Source organism: Haplochromis burtoni, unplaced genomic scaffold, assembly GCF_018398535.1.
Source record: "Haplochromis burtoni strain Fernald_Lab_line unplaced genomic scaffold, NCSU_Asbu1 Contig_217, whole genome shotgun sequence".
In the NCBI taxonomy this organism is placed as follows: Eukaryota; Metazoa; Chordata; class Actinopteri; order Cichliformes; family Cichlidae; genus Haplochromis; species Haplochromis burtoni.
The window spans coordinates 388,761-412,664 of NW_024582578.1; the positions used below are offsets into that span (position 1 = coordinate 388,761).

General features: G+C 44.0%; 1 protein-coding gene across 2 annotated transcripts in view; it reads left to right on the forward strand.

Moving 5' to 3' along the window:
• Nucleotides 1-273: 273 nt before the first annotated feature.
• The window catches only part of LOC102303996 (diacylglycerol kinase theta), a 31,755-nt gene continuing 8,124 nt past the window's right edge, over nt 274-23,904 (forward strand). The window contains exons 1-18 of one of the 2 annotated variants that reach the window (XM_005937051.3): nt 274-1,496; nt 5,865-5,944; nt 10,187-10,286; nt 10,379-10,464; nt 12,063-12,188; nt 13,333-13,486; nt 14,828-14,905; nt 15,062-15,153; nt 15,993-16,207; nt 16,555-16,645; nt 16,805-16,859; nt 18,777-18,838; nt 20,332-20,482; nt 20,704-20,742; nt 21,800-21,915; nt 22,130-22,281; nt 23,240-23,388; nt 23,516-23,694. In XM_005937051.3, coding sequence (XP_005937113.1) covers nt 1,271-1,496; nt 5,865-5,944; nt 10,187-10,286; nt 10,379-10,464; nt 12,063-12,188; nt 13,333-13,486; nt 14,828-14,905; nt 15,062-15,153; nt 15,993-16,207; nt 16,555-16,645; nt 16,805-16,859; nt 18,777-18,838; nt 20,332-20,482; nt 20,704-20,742; nt 21,800-21,915; nt 22,130-22,281; nt 23,240-23,388; nt 23,516-23,694 — 2,151 coding nt within the window. In that variant the 5' untranslated portion in view covers nt 274-1,270. The remainder of the gene's footprint in view (nt 1,497-5,864; nt 5,945-10,186; nt 10,287-10,378; nt 10,465-12,062; nt 12,189-13,332; nt 13,487-14,827; nt 14,906-15,061; nt 15,154-15,992; nt 16,208-16,554; nt 16,646-16,804; nt 16,860-18,776; nt 18,839-20,331; nt 20,483-20,703; nt 20,743-21,799; nt 21,916-22,129; nt 22,282-23,239; nt 23,389-23,515; nt 23,695-23,904) is intronic. The other variant, XM_005937052.3, reaches the window with a different exon arrangement.

Below are 23,904 nucleotides of genomic sequence, written 5' to 3' on the forward strand. Positions count from 1 at the left end.
AAAACTTTCGCACCACATCAAAGCGGATGTTTCAGAATCAAGCCTTCAGTGAGGAGACACTGAAGCCGAAATTTGATCACAGACTTTCACTTTGCATATTTCATTCTCATAAACTACTCAACATGAAAGACTGAGGAAGAGAGTAAAGAAAAAGAGGAAGGAAAAAAGCATCAGGAGGAAGGAAATGAGATAAGAAATAAATGCTTTTAGGAAACCGTCATTCAGTGAGACAGGGAAGAGCCTCTGTGATGAGGAGGTAGGGAGGAAGCGAAGGAGACTAGGGAAGGGGATGAAGCGCAGGGAGGAGGAGTAAATCAGTGTTGGAGACTGACGCGGAAGAAGAATCAGCCTCGGAAAAGGAAGAAGAAACCCGAAATGAAAGCAGCCCCCCCGTCAGGGGGACTTCACACTTGTTGATTGTCGTCGGTCTTCAGTACTGAGGCGCTTTTTGGACTTCTTTTCCACCGATTTGTTGTGTCTTTCTGCGGGCTTGGACCGGCTGTTTTGGGGGTGCCTGGCTGGCTGAGTGATCGCTGAGACTGAAAAGATCACCCATCCATTTCACAGACTTCACGCTGCTGCGGACACACTCGGCATCCAGTTCTGCCCGATCGATATTTCATCATTTATTCATCCACCTTCCTTAGCAGGGAGCTTCGGGAAAGTGGCCGAGCAGGGCGCCCTGTCCTCCGCGCTGCGCCGCTGGGTGGCACCGCTGTCTCCGGGCGGAGGGTCTTTCTGATCGCGGGGATCGAGAGCAGCAGACGCCGTCGAAAAGGATCGAAAATCCAGTATTAATCTCTCACTGGAACAGCTGTCGTGTATTTTGGAAGAGTGGCTGGTCGATAAATGTGCAGGGAGTTTGTTTTTTAACGAGCCTGTGAGGCGGGATTCTCAGACAGCACACCGACCTCGGCGCCCTTTCCGCCGGGCAGCACCGCTGGCTCCAGCCGGTGCGATGACCGACCCTCCACGGGGCGACACCGACGTCAAAATCGCCATAAACTGAGCCGTGAACTGGTGGCCTGTTGTGTGTTTTAGGACCTGGATAATTATCTTCCAGAGCGAGGGGGAAAGTCCAGGACACACACCGAGCACGGCGCCCTTTGCCGGGCTGCGCCGCTGTGTTTGGCCCGGTGGGATGTCTCTCCACTACGGGTCAACTACTTCCTAGACATCCAGCTCTTTTGGCACCAGGAGTTACCGCTGTTGAACCCCGTGTTGTCGCCCTGCTGTTGGGAAGTTTTTATAAGAGGGCGGGCAGGAGGACATGGCGGACTCCGGCCGGCCCAGACCGGCGGACCCTGATGCCGCAGAGAGCCGGACAGCGAGCCCGCTGGCCGGGAAGAAGAGGGCGCAGCAGTCCCCCGGACTCCGGTCCAAGTACCAGAGCTCTGCACCGGGTCACTGCTTTAAGAAAGTCACCCTGACCAAACCTACCTTCTGCCACAGCTGCAGCGACTTCATCTGGGGGATCATCGGCTTCTTGTGTGAAGGTAAGACAGCAAATATGCTTTATTTATCGGGGTCATTACTTATGCACGAGATCAAAGTTCAGCTCGTGAGCTTCGCAAGCGCACATCCGGTTCTCCCCGCGGGAACCGAACCAAGCCTGAGCTGAGGTGTGTTTAACAACGTGATGAACCCGACTTACACCGATACCTGCCCCGGACACGGAGCTGATCCGCTTGAGGAGGCCAGGCTGGATCCCAGACCGACCTCAGGCTGCAGCTGGAAACTTTTACAGGATAATGTGTGGTTGCTCTAAAAGTCTGTCTGCATGCACCAAAACATGCAACATCTGCAGTTAACCAACACAGACAAGGGCCCATTTGTTCCCTTTTTCCTTTCCTGTTCATTTTCTTCCTCCTTTCCTTCTCCTTGCCTCCTCTTTTCCTTTCGACACATCTTAATCATGAATTGGGAGGAGAATCAGAGAGTACATCCAGCACACCAACACAATTCAGTCTGCCCAGTAACACACTGGTTTTGCATAGTGTGTATGTGTGTGCACTTAAGTGTGTGTGCATGTCTAAAGGAGGCAAAGTGTCTATGGCACAATTGGAGCTTCAGTCAAGTCGTGATTTACTTCCTGTGGTTGTCATGGCAACAGGAGACTGGCAGGGATGCTGGTTGTTGGAGGGGTGTGAGTGAGTGTGTATTTGTGCGTCTCTGTGTGAGTGAGAGCAGAGACCATCCTCTTCATCACAAGCAGCATCAGATGCATTAAAATGTGCAGCAGCGCTTCTGCTCGCTTACGTAACCTTTCTTCTTTAAGCCGTCACTTGGATTAACACAAACCAGTGATGTCATCAAATTGCCTAGTCCACTGCGTTGTTAAAAGCCCATTTTCATGTTTCCCTTTACCTTTATGTAAAAGGTGAACCGAGTGGACTCTGACCTCCGTAGTCTTTAGTATAGAGGTCACAAGGTCAATCAGGTGAGCTACAGCGGCGCCCTGGAGATGACTTCTTAAACCTGCATTTGTTTTAATGGCCAGTGGGGAGGGGGTGGGGCTGCATGACAATCACAGTGATGGCGTGCAATCGAGTGAATAAGACATCAGTCACACAAGCTTGGAGAGCGGTGGAGTGGTTGATGGCTGAAGCCTCAGTCACACAGGGCTGCAGACCAATCAGTGACCCCCTGGCAACCACCTGTTGCTAGGGAAAAGCATATATTCTCCGACCAGTTGGCCAAAGCCTGGCTGCGATTGCTTTGGTAGCGAGGATATTGCTGCAGTCACTGTTTGATGGACTTGTGCATAAACACTGCCCAGCTGCTCAGGAGCAGGAAACTGGAAACTGTGAACACAGGAAACACAGGCTGTTTACCTTCAGAATAAAAGCTCACCTTTTCAAACATGTTGGCTTCAGCGTTGAGGCACAATTTTAATTTCTGTTTACTGCTGCTCGGCATGTAGTTGGCAAGCGTTTGCAGACGGACGTGAAACCTGCTGGCAACCACACAAATCATCCAGCTTCACCCAGCACGGCCCAGCAACCTCCAGGAGTCGCCACCAACCAGTCACTGAATGCACGTTTCCATAACAACCAGTGGTCTTATCACGTCCACGGTCATTATAAATAATTAAAGTTGACATGAAATAACATTTTTTTTGAGTAAAGTTTAAACAAACGTAGAGGACCTCTTTGTATCTGTTTGGTAAAAAAACCCTCTGTAGACGTTTAAGGAAATTGATGCTTGGCTCCTTTGACCTTTAACCTCAGTGGACTCTTTCCTGATGAGTTTGTTGTCTCAGTCACTGTTTTCAACTTTTATTGAATAAAACATGAAGTTTATTTTGTAAAGTGGGGTCCCATCAGAGTCGGAGAGCAGGATGCGTGTGGTTTACTCGGTTTCTCAGTCACATCTACCCCTCGCTTGCCACAGCCAGTTTCAAAACATCAAGATGGCTGTAGAACAGGACTTCACCAACCGAAGGGTGATGTCACAATGGCCACATCCATCTTATATACCATATATGTCAGTTTACGGCTGTGACTGCAGCAGTGAGTGAGCTAAAAGCAGAAAAAATAAAGTGAGCACAGAGCACAAAGGGCAGCCTGGATTACTGTACATACACTGAGCTCATTATGAGAAACTGTGTGTAACAGGAACGGCCACTGCTGGGACAGGAGTACAGATCAGAATAGATCCCGTTTTGGTTACGTATCTCGGTGAAAACACGGGGCCGCGACGGCGGCTGTTCCTTTGTGACCAGAGCTGCTGCGAGTGCTTATCACGCACTGCTGTAATTTACATGTTTCCAGCGGCAGCACCGCCAGGAGCCACGAGCACCGACTTCTTATAAAAGACGGTTGCAGCCACCATGTCACACACAGGTTTGCACGCAGCATTCAGGAGCCTAAACTTTGACCTTTTGGCTGCTACCATGTTAGTTTGTTGGAACAGATAGAAAAGCTATAAAAGAGCAGGACACTGATCAAACGTTCAGGCTGCAGAAGGTTTTTTTTTTGTCTGTCCAACATTTAAAATAACTGACTGATTTAAAATCAGTCAGTGAAGCTGCAGGAAGCAGAGAGCGACTGTCTGATAAGAGTCAAGTATGAACGTTTGGATTGACATCATCATCAAAAATTCATTCAAACTGCTCCTCATCAAACACATTAAAGTTTTAGCTGTGATATCGTGGACTCTGAGCAGTCATTGCTGAGTCACCGGCTGTGAGAAAGTGCCTTCATCGGGGCTGTTAATGACCCGCCGGAGCTCCTGGACAGGAAAAACCTGACTGATCTCCTCTGGCCTCGGTCTGCCACTCTGTACTGGTTGTCTGGATGGTGTGCACAGACGTGCTCGCCTGCAGCAGGCTTTTATTGTTCAAACTGGCCAGAGTGAACATTTGAGGTTTACCACAGTGTGACAGCACAGGCAACAACACGCACACTCACTAAATGTCACTTCAGCTCACACAGCGAGAGCGGACGAGGTGCAAACGTGACCAGCAGTCATCCAGCTGACAGCTTCCTTTCTTCTTCCAAACATATTTTTATTGTTCGCTCTCACGGTGTCACGGCTCCACGCCGCTTCTCTTCCACCGGGCGCTCGAGTGAAAGCGTTCTTATCTGAGCGCTGCAGGGCTGGGGGGTGGATGGGCGGGTGGAGTATTGGAAGTAAAAGCAGCAAGAACAGATCAAAGGTTTCTGCTTTTGTTTAACTCCATTTAACTCTGCTGAATTTGGAGGCAAATACAAGTCAGTACCTGAACTCTGACCCCCTCAGAATCAGCTGATGTTTTTTTATGTGCAATATCTTATTTACTAAAGCAGCTCAAAGGTTTACCCTCATAGTGTGAGTATTTTCAGAGTCGCGGGCCTGTGAGGGACACAGAGGGTCCAGATTTGATGATTTTTAATTGTTTTCAGCATTTTTGAGCTCTCATAACATCAGGAGATATCCACGAGGTTATTTGAGGCCTGAAAAACAAATTTAAGTTGGGTAAAAAAAACCCAAATCAACTTTTTACTGATGGGAATCACCAGACACCCCACGATGGGACATTATCACTGTACGACTGCAATACTGTCAGTTATTTTTTTGCTTTAAAAATTGTGAAGCACAAACAGACCGAGTTTATAGAAGGAAGGAGGTCGCCGTCCTGTTTTTACTCGCGTGATGAGCTGTTAGCTGCTCTGAATTCAGACTTGTCTTCGTCGAGCTCCAGCTCCAGCTTTGGATGGTTTTTCAGTTGTGGCAGTTTGACGTAAGGCTATCTCAGGACACTGGTGCATGAGACGAGCCCTCTTGTTTGTAGTTTTATCATTTGGTGTCCATCTATCCACACGATATGACAAAATATCACGATACTGTGCTGATTTTTCTTTTACTTTTTACCCACTCCAAGCGTCACAATCTGAAGACAAAATCAGTCCTTTTGTTCGGTGCCGCTTTGTCTGCCTGTGAGCATCAGTATCGTATCATAGTTTCAATAAAAGGCTTTAAAAGTTTAACGTCAGGCAGAGGAACAGAAACAAGCGTCGGTGCCCTGCATGTCCGAGCTGCTTTCTGAGAAACCCCCGAGGTGTGCTGGAGGTAACGTCAGCTGTAATGAATTAAGAAAATCGTGCTCCAGGTGAAAGTGATGGTTTGCAAAATTGCACTGAAACTTTTTGAATCTGTACCTGTTTAATTCATGCCGTGCTTTTTTATTTTTTTTTATGTTTGTGCGACGGCTGTATTTGTGTTAATGCCTGCTGCACACACGGTCAGTTTACCACTGAGATGCAGAGATTCTCGTATAAATATCATAAGAAAAAGCATCTCTTTAACAACAACTCAGAAAGCCGAGAGAAACCCCGACAGTGTTAATGGTCTCTGACTGTGCTCCTCTGTCTCCTCCTCAGTGTGTAACTTCATGTGTCACGAAAAATGCCTGAAGACGCTGCGGAAGGTTTGTTCCTCCATGACTCCGTCTCTGGTCCAGGTGAGTATCCAACATACGCTCATGCTCCAAACTCCAAATGAGCCAAAATGCGTCACTACAGACACGGGACAATGTTGGCCCGATGCGTCTGGAGTGGGAGCAACGAGAGTAAAAACAGGAGGAAGGTGCTGTGTGAGAAAACAGAGAATTTACATTTATTTCACAGCCAGTTACTAGTCCGTACAGACATTTGCACATCTATAAAACCTCCCTGCATTGAGAATACAAAGCAAACGTCGCTACAGGATGTTTTCTGTAACATACACGTGGTAGTTGGTTCGGATTGGAACCGCACCGAGACCATCTCGTCCAAAATGTCTCAGTGTGGTTGTTTTGGTTCGCACCCGTTTTAAACAGACTAAACACTGCAGGTGAGGAAACACCTTTACTTTAATCTCTGGACCCCAGTCCGGGAGCCAATGGGATGAAGGCAGGGATCCCCAGACGTGATGAGATGGGGTTTATTTTTACACCTTGCAGGGCTGAACTTCTTTAGGCATTACCCATCAGAGAACGAGAATGCAAACACGATCAGATCAGACATCAGCCGGCCTTTAACCAACCAGCTCCCCGGTCCAAATGCAATTATGCTGATGTGCTCAGCTGAGAGTCTGGTGCATTTACTTGTAGAAAGTAGGCGCCATGTGCGCTGCCTCCTGCACACTACACCCATGCATCCACCCGCATCTAAACCACACAGAATATTTCCAGTAACATGAAAGCATCTGAAGAGGACTATTTCCTGCTCGCTGCTGCATGTGAGCGAGGAAAACTGGAGAATATTCCAGTCTGATTCTCACAAATGTGTCATGAAAAGTTCAGCTGCGAAAGTGGCTTTATTGTAACCTCTAAGTGAGAACTGACTTTTTATGTAATTGTGCAAACAGGAGACTAAATCACACTGTAAGCCACAATAAGAATAATAAGCTGATGTTACACGGTATACTTAACCGCTACAGCGTAGAGTAAGTTAGGATCTTTGGCTTTGTGTTCACAGCTTAAAGAAAAGTTCAAATATTTATTTAAACTAACAAGTAAACAGTAATTTAATATTTCAAAATAAGGATTTCCAGCAGTCCATGTTTGTCAGTCCGCACACTCAAGTGGTTCAGAGTCTCTTCAGTTCAGGTGTGTGGAGTGTGTGTGTGTTTGTGCATAGTGTTTATTGTTAGCAGTACTACCCAGGTAGTGTGTTATATTGAGCTCTCATAAGCTAATCTGTCCAGAAGCAACGCAGCTTGCATCACAGGTGGATTAATTTGTCTTACTCGCACAATTTCATTTGATTTAATTCACATTTTCTCGATTGTGAACAGCGGCCACATGAATCCACCACTTACTGAATTGCGAGAATGCAACTCATTGCTACAAAACGTGGCTGCAATGTAATTTATACAAAGACCGCTTGTACAGTACATTAAACTTACTTCCTAGCTTACTTAGTACTTAGAAGTACTTCCTTCCTACTCTAAGCTCACAAGTAAATAAATAAAAAATAATAATACAACACTTAAAAGAAAACTAATAGAATTTACATACTTAGCTAACAGGACTTAGCTAGCTGTTAGCACTTAGCTAACAGCTAGCTTGTTATGCTAATTATCCTTAAAAATAAAAACAGAGGTATATCTGGATCAAAACAAAAAGTGTTCTCATTTACCAACAAGCAGAAGAGTAAAAGCCAACTTTGTATCTTCAACCATAACTTTTTAATCAGGACTAAAGAAAAATAAACTCCAGATGAGTTGCTCCAAGAAGCATAACTAACATCAACGTTGTTCTCCTGCGCAACTCAAATTCACAAGCACCACACAGTGTCATAGTGCCACCTGCTTGCATTCCTTGAGTTAATTTTATCAGGCAATTTTTGTGAGTTAGGGTTGAAACAAAATGCTTATTTTCAAATCCGGACCTGAACCTCTCACAGACCACCTGTCCACTCTTTAAGTATGTCTGTCATTGTCTCAGGATCTAAGTGACATTCAGAGCCCTCAAAGAGTCTGTTTACTGTAAATAACAGTTTAGAAACCAAATCAGAGCAGGGCTTTAGCTTCTGCTGTGGACTTTATCACTCTGTATTGTAAGAAATGAAAAGCTGCAGAGACTTCATTGCACTGAAACGAGTGGATAATTGTGCTTCCAGTGAAGGTGACATTCTAGAAATGGCCCATGGTGAGTGAACAAACTCTACCCAGCAGAACAAACCAGACATAATCAGCCAACAAAGTTATAAAATGAAAGCAGCAGACCTGCTTTGTTCTGTCAGCTTCACAGTTTGCTCTCCAGCCCTTCTTTTTATTGTCTCCTTCACTTTTGCCGCCTCGCTGAAACGCTCCACACGCGCCGACACGATGTTTATCGATCAGCACAGCACTGATCACTGAGCTTGACTAACTGCTGCACCGATCAATAGCCCTGCAATAAACACGAGCAGGCGGCAGCAGTGGTGTTTTCTCCTCACCTGCTTTTAATGTGAAATATCCTCAGGCTCCTTATTATTGCTCAGGCAGCTCTTGGGTCAGGTTTAACTAAAGAGCGTTCAGTATTTCTACCCTCCGACCTGACAAGCAGCAGCTCCATTATAAGCACAAAAACGGCGTGGCACAAAAATAATCAAACAAAACACAAATGGAAAACAACAGCTCAGAGTGTGGTCTGTGTGGTGCTTCACGTAACATACTTTCACTAGACACACTGAAGTGTGATCCAGGAAGTCCAGTTTGGAGGTTTGGACACCAAAACACTCAGCTTACAGAAATATGATGGACAGTTACCAGATTATTATTACAGAAACCAAAACCTGAAGGCAGCAGGGCCCCTCAGAGGTTTCCTACATGACAAGTATCATCATGATCTTCTTATCACCTCTGATAGTCGACTGGTATCTGTGCTCAGTGCAGTGTTTGATGTTGCTGGTCACAACATTGTAATGAAGAAATTAGAATACACAATTAGCATTAAAGGAAACGCACTGTACTAGTTTGAATTGTATTTATGGGATACTTCCTGGTATTTTGCATGCAAATTTTGTTGGAGATTTCCTCAATCACCTAAGGGTCTGTGCTGAAGCCTTTACTTTATACATGCTTCCCTAATGTAATATTATTAGAAAACTATATATTTCTATGTAGATGATAACCAGTTATATTCATCTATGACATCATCTGACACAAGTCAAATTGTATTTCTCTCGATAATGAAATGTCGAACAGTAGAGATGTGCCATAGCAGAGTAACAGAAATGTGGTTTTACGTACATTCGGTACAAGTTTAAGATCATCAGAATCAGCATAACAAAATAATATGGTATCATCTGCGTATAACTTTACATAACACAGTGTCATCAATATAAAAACTGGAAAAACAACTGAACCCATAACTGAGCCTTGTGGGACACCGTTAAGCATTAGTTATCATTAATGTCTCCGACATCTCTTCCCAGCTCCACGGCTTTTCAGGGGCAAAAGTTTAAATGAAGCTCTAAAAAAAATGTCATATATAAACATCAATGTGCACACACTAATAATAAGATAATGTGTAAGTAAATGATTAAAGCACATTCGTGGAGTAGAATTCAAACTTAATGTAAATACACTGTGAGCTGCCATACGGCTGCGTTCACGTTGTTCTGGGGGGTTTGACTCTCTTGGATGTGATGCAGCTGCAGGCCTTCACTCTGCCCCTCATGTTTGAATGTTATCTTCTTACATAACCTGTCATGCCGCTTCAGTGGTGGCTCATTATAAATAAAGGATTTGGAAAAATGCAAAACTATAACAGATCCCTCTGTCCTGACGGTTTCTTTATTCATTATAAACATTTCCACTCGGTCATTACAGTAAAGTACACAAGCGACACTGAGCGAGGAGCGTTAAAGTGAAGGAAAAACAGAGCAATAAAATGCATTTAATCACTTCTTTTTAAGAAATGAAGAGAGGTCATTGGATCAAACATGGCAATTACAACAACAACAACAAATAACAGCCATGATATTTACAGCAACTTTTGTAAGTCAACATAAAAACTGCAGCCAACAGCTGTATTTTGATGGGGACTATTTTAATCAGAGGAGCAATGCAGATTTACAGACTGTTTGGAGCAGCAGGAGCAATGTGCTGTTTTGTTTTTGGGGTTTTGTTTTTTTAATTAAGCTCTGTATTCATGGACAGCCAATAGGCTGGAGGCTCAGTGTTGCGTTTACTTTGTCTGTTTGTTAACATACATTGCTGCTGCCCCCTGCAGGTGCCGGTGGCTCACTGCTTCGGTCCCGCCGGTCAGAAGAAACGTTTCTGCTGCGTCTGCAGGAAACAAACAGAGGGAAGCACGGCGCTGCGCTGCGAAGGTCAGACCAGCACCATCACCAAGTAGACCAGTGGATTAAATCTCATGAGTGATTTTTTTATTAGCGTGTGTGTTTGCGTGTGTGTGTTTCAGTGTGTGAGCTGCATGTCCACGCCGACTGTGCCATCTTCACCTGTGCCGACTGTCGCAGCTGCCAACTGGACGGGATTCTGGAGCAGGTATCGCTTTAAAAAATATCAGTATAAATATAAAGTGTTTCCAACAGTAAGCTGGACTAAAACTACGGAGCCCAATGCTACAGTTTTCAGTCTGACCTCATGGGGGCGCTACTGCCGCATGTTTCTTGTGCCTAAACTCGCAAACAGTGACACAGAAATGTCACTGAAGATGAGGACTTTCTCTATGACGTTCACAATCGGATCATAAAAGGGCTGAACCAGAGAAGTTCAGTCAGTTTGGTTAACAAACGGGCTCTTCTTAACTGGCACAGAGATGCTGTGTTAAGGCCGTGTGTTATGTTGTAATGCACAAAAACACCACCAGAGGGCAGGCTCTATAGGTGGAAGATGCAGCTGAGCTCAGCGAGCTGTGAAACATGACTGCTGGAAGTAGTTTAGAGTAGACTCCAGCTACGTGATCCATCAGTGAGCCGTTTGGCACATCGATCGCTTTAATAATTATTTTAGGTAGTTTAATAGTTTATTCTGATCCCTCACATCCATAGCTATGACGACTTTATTGTAGATTTTTATTGTATTTATTTTTAAAATACTGACTTTGTTAGAAGTAACACAAGGCCTCTGAATTTATTCTCTTATATAATACCTGCTGCTCTCTGGTGCCAGCTGAACCCTCAGCGTCCACTCATCTCGCGGTTTTGGTTGGTGCTTGTGCAAACCTGAAACTGTGTCTAACTCAGTTAAAAACACAAACAGGAAATAAAGCAGTCGTGGTGGTCGTCTCAAAGTGTTCTGCATCAGTGTTCTCCATCTCTGTGCTCCTGCAGTGAGCGATCACTGAGACGTGCTGAAATGACCTTGTCTCTCACGCTTCATCCCTTGCTTTGCACGCGAGGTTACTAAAAAAAACGGACGCATGGCAGGGATGCTCTGTCCTCCGGCATCTGTGACATCATTTTTTGTGACAACAATGAAAACGATCAGTCACTCCTTGAACTGAAGAGCAGGAGCTTGAGAAAGTTCATGCATCAGTATTTTCCACTAAAGGAGAGGGGAGTGTCACCAAATGCAGACTTTGTGATTAAAAACTGCTGTGAATATTGAAGTGTAATACCATGTGCACAAGATGAGATGGTAGATATTTCCACCTTAAAAAACAAAAACAATTGATAACTGAATTCCTACCTGACAAATTTTCTATAGTTTGAAATGTAGGTAGCGCCCACTGTGCAGCTAGTCTACAATAGAAACTGGGCTCTGTGAAGTAGTGATATTGATCAGGTCCAGTCAGTCTGACTTTAATCAAAGACGTTGTAAGACACTTCAATGAGGATGTCTGCCGTCGGTTCAGTGTGTGTAGCTCGATCAAAACCCATCGATCGCTCACAGTCTGGATAAAAAGTGAAAAGCATGAAGCTGATCTCCTGCAGAGCTGATGATGGCAGACAGGCTGACAACAACCCCAGGAAGCTGTCGTCGGGTTTCAGCCCATCTATTCACACAGTGCACTTTTCTTTTTCGGTGCTTTCCTCCTCACAAATATGACATTTCATTTTTACATCTTCCTCAATTAGCTGCGGCTGATGGGGACTATTTTTAGCGCTGGACTGAAACTCATTCTTTTCTTTCTGCTCCAGGATACATACCACCACCACTGGAGGGAGGGAAACCTGGCGTCAGCGGCAAGGTGTGAGGTTTGCCGGCGTTCGTGCGGGTCGTCTGACGTCCTGGCAGGGATGAGGTGCGAGTGGTGCGGCATCACGGTGAGAATCAGCGAAAAATGTGTCAGTGTTGATTTCCTCTAGGGTGGGGTTTAGGTTGGGTTTCAAGCAGCTCAAATGCTAAAACATGCAGTGCCTCTAACGTCCAGCAGAGGCTCCAGTCCAGTCATGACACCTGTACAGTTGATGAATTAAATTCCATTAAGGTTTAAAGCTTCACCCCAGCTAACTGGAGTCCCTCCATTCCCAGACTATTCTCTTCCTAAATTTAAATTGAACCTCTTTGAGATCATTTAGCTGTCTCTGGTCCTGATGATACAGAAACTGTTAACAAGTAAAGGTGATTCCTGAGTCTCCACAGATCCACCTTACCCCATAGACCAGGGGTGTTGAACTCCAGGCCTCGAGGGCCGGTGTCCTGCAGGTTTTAGATCTCACTCCGGGTCAACACACCTGAATCAAATGATTAGTTCATTACCCTCTGGAGAACGTCAAGACATGTTGAGGAGGTGATTTGACATTTAAATCAGCTGTGTTGTAGGAAGGACACATCTAAAACCAGCAGGACATCGGCCCTCAAGGCCTGGAGTTCGACACCTGTGCCTTAGACTGTATATATAAGTTTCTGGACTCAATATGAAATTTCAGCTGTAATTTTTTGTGACCTCTTTGGGAACCAAGAGCACCCATATTTGGATCAGAGGGTGGCATGCGTTATCAGCTAAACTACCAGCTAATGCTAACTAGCTTGGTTATCAACCTAATTTACTTACTTAGAAATGCTCCAAAAGGCTCCAACAGCACAAACACAGTCCAGAGGTGCAGTTCAAGTGAAGCCCTGCTAGCAGCTAGCTGAACTGTCAGTCAAAGAGGCCACGCCCCTAATAATGTAAATTTTAACACTGTACAGGTGTTATGAAGGGGGGATTAGCTACAGATACTAAAGCAGTGTGTGTATCAGGCTGTAAACATGTCTATTTCTGCTGTAAAGTTTTAACATGGAGTCTGTGGGGACTGACTCGCTGCTGGAGCCCCTTGTGGGCGTTAGAGGAACTGCAGGTTTTGGATTTGTCTTCCACCCTCAGACGATGAGGCTGATAAAACTCTGAGATCACGGGTGTTACATGATGTTTCACTTCCCTGAGCTTGGTGTGTGTAAAGTGACATGTTGCTTTCCCGCCTGCAGAGCCATGCAGCATGTTACCTCGGCATGCCGGCAGAGTGCACTCTGGGACGTCTGCGCTGCATGCTGCTGCATCCGGCCTGTGTCCGCCTCGACTCCAGAAACTTCAGCAAGATGCACTGTTACCGCATTGCTGAGAGCTGCAGCCACGAGCTGGGTATGCACACAGTGAACCCCGCCTTACAGAAAATGTTCACACTTCAAAAAAAATAAAGATTTACATCATCGGGAGTTAATGGGAGGCAGGTCTGCACAGCAGGAGTGAAACAAACACACATATGCTCCTCCAGACCACATCCTTTGACGCTACTGACACAAACTGTGTGAACCGCAAACGCTCGGCTCGTTTCCTGACAGCTTCACTGCTGATCTGAGCTGTGAAACTGAAAAAAGATGTTTTTAAAGAAGTCAGGATGTGAATAGTGCAGACAAACATCCAAACGCCGAGAGCTGAAACACGAGCCCCTGCAGGTTTCAAAGGGCCAAATCGCAAAATTCACAAAAACACTTCAGGGTGTTTCTGTTTTCCAGAGAATTCTTCCAAAATAAAACTCTTAACAGCAAAACAAATCAAAGTCAGAGCTCAGGAGGCTGCACGTGAAGAAAGGCAGCAAAGTCAGAAACAACCAGAGTTCATTTTCATCCTCCAGACGATCTCCAAAGTCTCACAAGATCTGAACTCACTTTTCTACTCTGTTTGTAGAAAGAGTTGAGACACTGGAAATTAAATACAGAATTTGATGATTTTAAAATCTGTATTTTATTCACAATAGAACACAGAAAACATATCAAATGTGTAAACAGAAAAATAAGATATGAGCTAAACTCACAGGTTGGTGAATCTCTGCCCATCGTTACTTCTGAGAAACTCTGCCTCTCTAAGATGCTCTTCTTATACCCGCTGTTTCTTTTTAGTATTACTTACGTTTCCAGCCTTTTCTTGCTGCGTACCAACATTTTGAGACTTGTTTCTGCCATCAAATTCAAATTGAGCTTATAATTTTTGGGAAATCTCTCAGTTTAAACATTTGTTCAATTGTGAATAAAATATGGGTCTATGAGATTAACACATCATTGCTTTGTGGTGGTTGGTGTTGTGCGTCTACGCTGAAACACCAACTGTTGTGGTGCTGTCAGAGTCCTTTTGTATTTTTTAATTGATTGTTGATGCTTTGAGTTGATGCACCTGTATGAAAGGTGCTGACAAATAAAGTCAAACAACAACTAACAGTAATAAACATGGAGCTGAGACAGACACAGCGGCCTCCTCACAGTGATTGTAAAGACGTTTGTCTTTTTCTTTCTTGGCTGGTGATATTCTATTACTTGACAAATCCACAAACTAAGATTTCAGACGTCAGGCTCTAAATGAGAATAAGGTGAGCTGCTGATCTGGGTCTGTTTCAGGTTGTTCCAGCTTGTTGAAATCTGATCAGGAAGTTCTCTGTCCAGTAAACTGTCTCACCTGACCGGCTCTTTTCCTCCATGTTTCCATTAGATAACTCCGATGATGCTGATCTCTCTGCTGCAGCAGCGCCAGCATCCAAAGACGGTCAGCCGGCTGCCTCAGAGTCAGGTCGGTTCACCGTATGTCTGTATACGAGCTCTCTTTGTGTTTCAGAGGTTTTATTAATGACCGACTGGTGGACGATACAGCTGTGGAATAACATTTCTGCTTGCAGATGTTGCAGTCACATCTGGTTGTGTCTGGTTTGTTTACTGTGACCCACAGGTAAACAGTTTCTCAAGGTGTTTGATGGCGACGATGCAGTCAAGCGCGGTTTCTTCCGACTGGTCTCAATCACAAAGAATGAGGAAGTGGTGGTAAGGGCTCTGCTTCCTCCCAAAAACCTGACACACACACACACACCAAGACAGGTACTACTACCTCTTCTACCACCGAAATCTCACACAACTTTCATGGAACACAACTTTCAAAATAAAAGCAGTGAGCTATAATTCTGTAAAAGCTATTTTTAGTAATATGACACAGAATGGTGTCAGAGGAATATCCCGAAAACCGTGACTAATCTTGATTCTCAGTAAGACTGTGTCTAACTTTGACCTTGGTTGGATTTGAATATTAATTAAGGAAAGATTATGAAATGAAAAACCAGGATTTACATAATTAAATAGTTACAGATATGAAAGGCTTAAAACCCCCAAACTTATGAGTAAAGTCAAAATTATGGAGTAAAGGGTTTAAAAACTTTTCATATACAAATTAACAATAAGTTACAATAAAAACATATCAAAATTTGACTCAAACTTAAAAGAAAAAAACAAATCAATAAATTAGAAGATGACAAATGATAAAACTAAAAAAAAAAATAGTCAAATTCTTTAAAAAAGTTTAAATTTTGTCCCAAAAACAGGAGAACGGTCAAAGTTCAGATTTTAAATCTTAAGTAAAATAAATTAAATAAATAAAATTCATAACTGTCAAATGAAAAGTCAACATTAGGTACAGCAATAATTGAGAATATGAAAAAAGATTATGAGCTAAAGAGTAAGGCTTTTAAGTAGTGACAAATTGAAACCAAAATGAAGACTGTAAACTAGAAAGTGAGTTAAATGCCTGAAAAAATATACTTCTTTTTAGGCATTTAAAAAAAACAAACAAAAAAACCCCATAGCTCTATGATACCTGTGTTGTCCTGCAGGAGGCGGCGCTGAGGGCCTTCTACCTCCCCGACGACCCTCAGGACTTCGAGCTGCACGAAATCGGCGGCCCGCAGCGTCTGCACAGCGACGACATCCTGAACCGCAACGGCAGCCCGGACAACAGGAACTCGCTGAAGGACGGAGGCGACTCGTGGCTGCTGAGGGCAAAACCCCGAGTCACTGAGGTCATCAAGGTGTACACTGACTGGCCCAAGTGAGTTTAGTCAGGACTCTGTCCACCACAAGAAAGCAACCTTTTGTCATGTACTGTGTATAAGAGTAGCCACTGCGATGTCACCCACTGGTTGAATCACGAGGTAGCCCCGCCCACTTTGATTGAATCAAAATTTCTGACATGATCATCGTCCTGTATATAGTCCTTCAAACGAATGACTAATGAGACCATAAACGTGTACAGCCACAGTTGTTTGCAGCCAGAGGAGTCGCCCTCTGCAGGTCATTGGATTTAATGCATATTTAAGCCCATCAAACCTGGAAGCTACGTCCACCGTTACACATAGAGTCCCTGGTTTTTGTCAACTAACTGTTTTTGTGTTTCAGGTCAGGCGTTGCTTTCATTTCGGTTTCCGTCTCAGACAGCAGCACGACGTCCTCGGTCCTCGCCGAGGTTCTCAGTAAGCTGGACAGACAGGTAAAATTACAAGTGTTAGACGCGTCCAGGCTAATATTAATGCCTGAATGAACATGAGCAGGACATTTGAGCAGTTTATACTTCAATCGGCAATTTGAGCTGTTTATGTAAGTTCAGCCCTGAAACCACTGATGGTGTCGATGATATGTGCGGTTTCAGGAGGAAGATCTATCAAAATTCTCTCTGCTGGAGGTCTGCATGAGCAGCAAGCAAGGTGAGAACTACCCGCATGAGGAAAAACTAAATCACATTTTGGTGACTGTGAAGAAAAATAACCCAACCTGCAGCTGACCTGGAAAACGAGTATGAGCACTGCGGTAGAGCACATATTAATGCTGACACGATGATGATGCGGTGTTATTCATATGTCCCTATTACATCGTTTATCACTCAATCACGGGCCTCTTTTCTACAGCTCGACCAAGCAGGACCAACTACAGGAACCATATTGTTCTTGTACAGATTTAAATCTTATTTTATTATCACTATTAATAAAAACCATTCATAGATTTAAGTTAAAAAAAGAAGCTTTGTCTAGAAAAACAATCACTGATTTCAAGCTTTTCATAGAGTTCAGCATTCTGATGTATGAGCCACACCTGTACGTCTACAATCTTTTATTTAATACTTATTTCTGGCGAAACTTTACACCGGAGTACCAGTATGAAGGTCAGAAATTGCAAGGGTAAAATTTTAATTGCAGATAGTTTAGATTACAAATTTATTTATGGTGAGAAAAAGAATTTCTCCCTTCATGTTCAGGTTTGCCACTCCTCTGTGTAGTTTATCCCAGTTTAGTTCGTCCTTAGTTCTGTTTGCCATCTCCACTTTGTGTTTGATATTATCAATAAATCACCCTCACACCTGAATAAGTGCTGCGTTTTGGGTCCTCCTTCCACTCTCCACACGACCGCTGCCCCGGACCGTGACGATTAATTTAATATAATATAATATAATATGAATCAGGTCTTACAATCTTACTTAAATCTTACTTTGTACAGCCATTAATAAACAATTATTGAAATAGAGTTTTTTAAATAGGCCACGCCCATATTTGTTGTATTTCTGACCACGCCCCCTATTTTGAGATTGCCTTTAAGCCACACCCAATACAGCTTTTGATTTTCTTTTGTTTTATGTTAAACGTACTTTTTGAGACGCTCAGCCAATATCAAATTTCAGCCATGTTCTCAGAGAACATGCACGATCACAATGAAATACATTAGGTCTCTAGAACACGTCAGAGTGGGGTTTTTTTGTGTAGATCCATTTTTGAAGTGGTTCGTGGTCAGCGTGGAGCTGCTTCTGGCCCATGAATATTTTCAGCTCAGTTTAGTGTTTTGAATACTTCACCCACACCTGAGCTGCACACAGTACAAGCCGCTGTCATTCTCTTCATTTTAAACATTACGCACCTTCTTCAGCGCTTCTAAAACCATAAACCTGGACCTTAGAGCAGAGCGTGGAGTCTTGCCATGCTCTGCAGAAGCTCTATGTGATACCGGAGAAGGTCATGACCTTTGTTGGGTCTAAACTCAGACCCCGCTATCTCTAAGACCTATTCCCATGAAAGAAAAACAAGGCAACAACGTTCGATCGCTTGCGCAAGGGAGGCCTCTCATCTGTGACCAGCACGTTGAAATGACCACAAATGGTGGCCTCCTCTCGCTGCCTTTTTATTGACAAACTTCAAACAATAGTTTACAAAACACCTCCCCTTGCAACCCCCCTTTGGTTACAAAGACAAGGCACTGTATGTAAATGTATACACTGAGTGTGTGTGTGTGTGTGTGTGTGTGACACTGTGTCTGCGTGTGTGTGATACTGTGTGTGTGTGTTTGAGTGTGTGTGTGTGTGTGACACTGTTATGTGAGAATGTGTGTGTGTGTGTTAGACCTCCTGCTGACCAAAAGGGTCATAAACCCAGGAAGCCTACATCAAAAGAAACAGATCTTTCAGTTAGGATGTATCTACAATAAAACCTCCCCCAGCACAGAGTGGCTGGAGAGGTGGTCAGGATCAAAGGAATGGCTTTGATCCTACTGCTTAAACTAAGACTGTACAAATTTAAGAAACACAATGGCAACATTCAACAATTAGACTTAACAACCTTTCTGTCTCTGTCGTCCAGTGCAGAGACAGACGCTGACTCCTCAGGAAAAGCTTCGGGACAAACTGCGGGAGATCAGGAAGGTAAGAGGACAAACAAGATTTCATGAACTTTCATAAATGCCAACGCTGAGAATAAGTGATGCATTTAATTGTTGCCTTTTGCACATCCAAAGATTAGTGACTAGCCACGTGTCTGAGGTCAGATTATATGAATATATTAGATTATATTCACCAAGTTAGGGTAAGGTTTTGGTAGCGCCTGCGTGTCATTCTGTCTGTAAACACGATAGCACAAAATTTTTTGAATGAATTCTGATAAAACTCTGTAAGAGTGCAGAATGGGCTGGTGTTGGCGGTCCATTAGAGCTTGGCTTACATCCACTGAGGTCTTTAACTTCATGATTAACTGGTGGAAAACTGATTTAGAAACATGGTTCAACATATAGAAGGTCTCGTCCAACATAATTTGACCTCTGACCTCTCCTACAAGGTCAGTAGATTGATGTGAAGGTCACAGTGGTAGCAGGAATATTTAGAGCGAGTACTGTCAACAAAAAGAGGATGAGCTGCATACTTAAAAGTATTCTGCAGTATAATGTTGTATAAAAAGTTCTGTTTATTGTCCTGTTATTTACAAATCAGTATTTATTATCCGTTACCAGCTCCTACATGTTTGCTACGCTCACCACAAACCTCTTGAAGTATGTTTCATAAGAACAAAGAAAAGAAGTGTTTATGAGCGTTTACAGCTCAAACACAGCATGAGGAAGAAGTGCACCGCGGCCTGCTGATGCTTGATGTGTCGACAGATTTAGCCACACTGACCTCGGGGTTGTTGGTACACAGCATCGTTTCACTTCCCTTTTTTATTTTGATTATACGCTTTTAACACCCAGCTTTAGTCTGGGGTTTAATTTTAGTTACTGTAGTAACTCTGACAGAGACACGTGTCACTAAAATAAACATCACTTTTTTTCTTCTTTTTTTTTTTGCATTATTATTATTATTATTATTATTACTTTAGTTGCAGGTATATAAGTCTGCTAAGCTGGATATCCGAGCTGCAAATATAAACATTTTTACAGTATAAAAATAATGGTTTCTGCAGAGGGTGACACTCTTTGGTTTCTCTGTGGCAAAGCCGCCAGCATCAGTTAGCTGATTCTGCTTCTTTCGGCGTCTCCTGCTGTGCGTGGTTAGGATCTGCAGTCCTCGCAGGGATTTCAGTCTCCTCTCGCTGTCAGACGTTTCCATGTGTTAGACAAACGTGTTAACCACTCCACTGTGGAGCCACTCGTTATTCAGTTTGCAAAATTCATCTGCAGGTGTTTACATAATCTTTTATTTTGTCTGCATGTTTTCTGTTTTTGTGACCATCGAGAGGGAGAGGGAGGGGAAACGTAGAGATGACGGGCAGGTAAAGGTCGGGGACTCGTGGTCTGCATCCTAACCGCTTGCCTCGAATTCAGTGAGCTTTGTGGTCATTCCTGCGTAGTGCCTCAGTTAGATCGTAACCATAGTACAGAATAAAAAGATGGTGGACGCACCCTGATGTGGCGTCGCGCTATGTGCAGGTGTCTCTGCGGCAGATGAATCAGACTCGGTTCTACATCGTGGAGAACAAGAACCGGGCGGTGCGGGTGGAGCTGCTGATTGGAGGGCTGCCCCCCCTGCTCACCACAGAAAAGTACACGCAGCTGATCGAGGAACACCTCGCCATCAAGAGTGAGTCGCTTTAAAAAACGCATGCTTTCCTTCTGTGGCGCCCTCTGGTGGGTGGATGTGAACCAAACGTGATTAAAGCGTGTGACGAAGTTAAAAAGTGAAGCTCTGTTGTGTTTTTATTCAAACCGAAGTTTTATGTTCAGGCTCATTTCCCCTTAACTGTTAATTTCAGGTTTAATTCTGCCGCTCTGACTCACCTGTCCTCCTCTTCCTCTCTGCAGGTCACCTGGTCACCATCAGCAATTTCTATCTCAATCTAGGTGAGTCGTCCGTCATGAAAGCAGCCTGCTGGGCAGGTTTGAGGACACATGTAGTCTTTCCTGGCCTCCTCCTGCTCAGATCACCTTCTGTAGTTTTCACACTGGTTCTGTCCCACGAGGACTTCTTGTGTCCTTATGGGTAAATAAATTTGAACACATCTTACTGAATTTATGTCAGAAGAAATCTGTGAACTGCAAGCTAACCATGGTGAGAGTGGGAAGCAGGACTCGAGCGTCACCTGATGGACAGAGACTGATAAATACATGTTTCTAAAGAGGACGGGACTCTCTCTGAAATGCGCTGCTGTCCAGATCAGTTAAATGGTCTTCCTGACTCACTGACGCTCATTTATGAGGTGTGATCAGAAAGTTCTGGGAGTTTTCCATAAAAATCTAAAATCTCTTTTTCAAGGTCATCTTCAGGTGCAGCTGAACTCCTGTGGTTTGTTGAAATGGTGACTCTTCAGCTGTATTTTTCTCTGTGCTCAAAGGTGCAGTGAGGTAAACCTGCTGAGCAGGTAGGGTGCGTTGAACACTGCGTTGAGTGGTGGCATCATTGGCGTCGTTTCCTTCGGTTTTCTCCGTCAGAAGTCTGTGTTCGCTGTGCAACCCTGGGGGACAAATATTTAAAGAAATGATGATAACGCTGACGGTCACACTGCTGGCCCGATGAACCTCAAAACCATGACTTTGTATTATTTAAGAGCAAATTCTTTCTGATCACACCTGGTTTCCTGTCTCAGTGATGAATGTTCATATTTAACACAGTCAGAGTTTCTAATGATGAGCTCAGTGCATATAGATCCCACAGTTCAGCCTTAGTATGCTCTAAACACTTGGTTTCAGTTGGCTTTTTGTACCATTTGGCTCTATATGATGTCACAAAGAGTTATATTCCTAATATGGTCATCTCAGCCCTACATGCTCCACCCCCTTCTGTTTAAACCTATAAGGTACGGCTGTCTTAGAAGAAAGTTAGCAGCAGCTGATTTGAGATAAACTGAGGGTCTGAGACATCAAACTCAGATTTTTCCTCTGTGTGTGTGTGTGTGTCCAGGTGCGGTGGTGTTGCAGATCTCGTGTTTCGCTGAAGCGGAGAGGATCTACATGCTGGCTAAAGATACTTCGATCAACAACAAGACGCTCACCTCGCTGGTCATTCCGGCGATCACGGTAACTGTTGTTCAAATACGCCTCATTAAACTCAGGCTCTAAGCACGAGGAGTTTTGGTGTCTTCTTACCGAACCGAGCAGATGTAATGAGGCTGCGGTGCTTAAAGAGCTCCAGGAAAATCTCTGGAAACAAGCACACTGAATAAAACCATTCAGCTTCCAGATGTCTCTTACCTCTGCCCAACATCTCACCAGCATCGGGTTTTCCTTTCAGCAGAACACGCTGGGAGCAGACGTGTGTCCTCTGCTGGTGTTTGTCAACCCGAAGAGTGGCGGTCTGAAGGGGAGAGAGCTCCTCTATGGTTTCCGGAAGCTCCTGAACCCTCACCAGGTCTTCGACATCATGAACGGAAGCCCGCTGGCCGGGTGAGGATTTTAAAAAATACCAATTCTTCTCTAAATTTACTTAGAGAAGAATTATTGTTATGTACCCCTTCATAACACCTGTACAGCGGGACGTTCTATAACTCACCTTACAGTTTAATTATTAGGGGCGTGGCCTCTGTGACTGGAATAAATGTGCTGTTGAAGCCTTCTGGAGCTTTTTTAATGCAGTTATCTGACCAACCTGCTGTGAGGTTAACTATTTCTAGGATTTTATTTGGATGTTTTTTTTGTTTATCTGTGTCGTGTCTAATTCAGCTAGCTATCATTAGCTGATAACTTAGCTCCACTTCTGGGAGCCAAATATTGAGATAATATTAAGGGTTCAAAATGGTGGAAACCAGTGGGTTTCACATGTAGTGTGTGACACTTACTGGCAAACCTGGCAACATTTCCATCAGTATGCTGCAGACCGGATTTATCACCATCAAAGTTAAAAGGTGATACAAAATGACGTTTGCCTGTTTATTTATGATGTTATTGTTATGGTTTGTTAGTAATTGTTTAGGTTTTAACCTAATTTTTAAAATTTGAAACAGAAGAAAACTGAAGTGGTTGTGCTTTCTAGAAAGAGTTGCAAACAACCTCAACGCCATGCAGAACAACTGAAAATAAATATAAGACTGCAGGGGGATGCGACAGAGTACAAAGAGATGAGAAATTACCACAAAAAAGACACAAAACAGCTAACGAGAGCCACAAAAACCATTGCCAAGTAACATAAAATCATCTCACGGAGCCACAAAAAGCTGAAAAAAAAAGCATTGCAGATTCAACCCAGCAGCAAACAGTGAGGCTGCTTCCAGTCTGGGCAGGTAGTCTGTGGAGGGGTACCAATCTCCTAAAGACATTTGTGAAGTTTCAGTCGGTGTCAGAAATGTTCACCTCGTTTTAAATTGTGGTCATCGCAGTAAAACTGTCTCTACTGTTCGCTCTGCAGCCTGCACACGTTCAGGGAGGTTCCCCGGTTTCGGGTGCTGGTCTGCGGGGGCGATGGGACGGTGGGCTGGGTGCTTGGAGTGCTGGAGGCTGTAAGGCACAAACTGACCTGTCGCGAACCGCCCATCGGCATTGTACCACTAGGAACAGGTGAGACCAAACGCTGCTCCTTTTATTTGTTTTCTAATGCAGAGACGAGTTCCTGTTGAGTCGATTTGGGCACTTGGCAGTTTTTAACTTGCTGGTAAACAGTTGAGTTTGATTTGTGTCCTGTCAGGTAACGACTTGGCTCGTATCCTGCGGTGGGGTCCAGGTTACAGTGGTGAGGACCCTTACCACATCCTAGTGTCGGTTTATGAGGCTGATGAGATTCTGATGGACCGCTGGACCATCCTGCTGGACGCCCAGGATGTCTCAGAGGATGGCAAAGAGAACGACTTCTTGGAGCCACCCAAGGTCCGATCCAAAAGCATTATCATTATTAGATTAAGAGATAAAACATAATTTCCAAAAACCTGAAACATGTTCGTGGTCTAGACTTTACAACCAGGCAAAAGTCCATGAACTAACAATGGTCATGGTTAGTTCAGATGCATCTGTAACAGCTGGAACAAGAAGTTCCACTGACTGCTTCCCGAAAGCCAATCAGCTGAAAACATCCTGCAG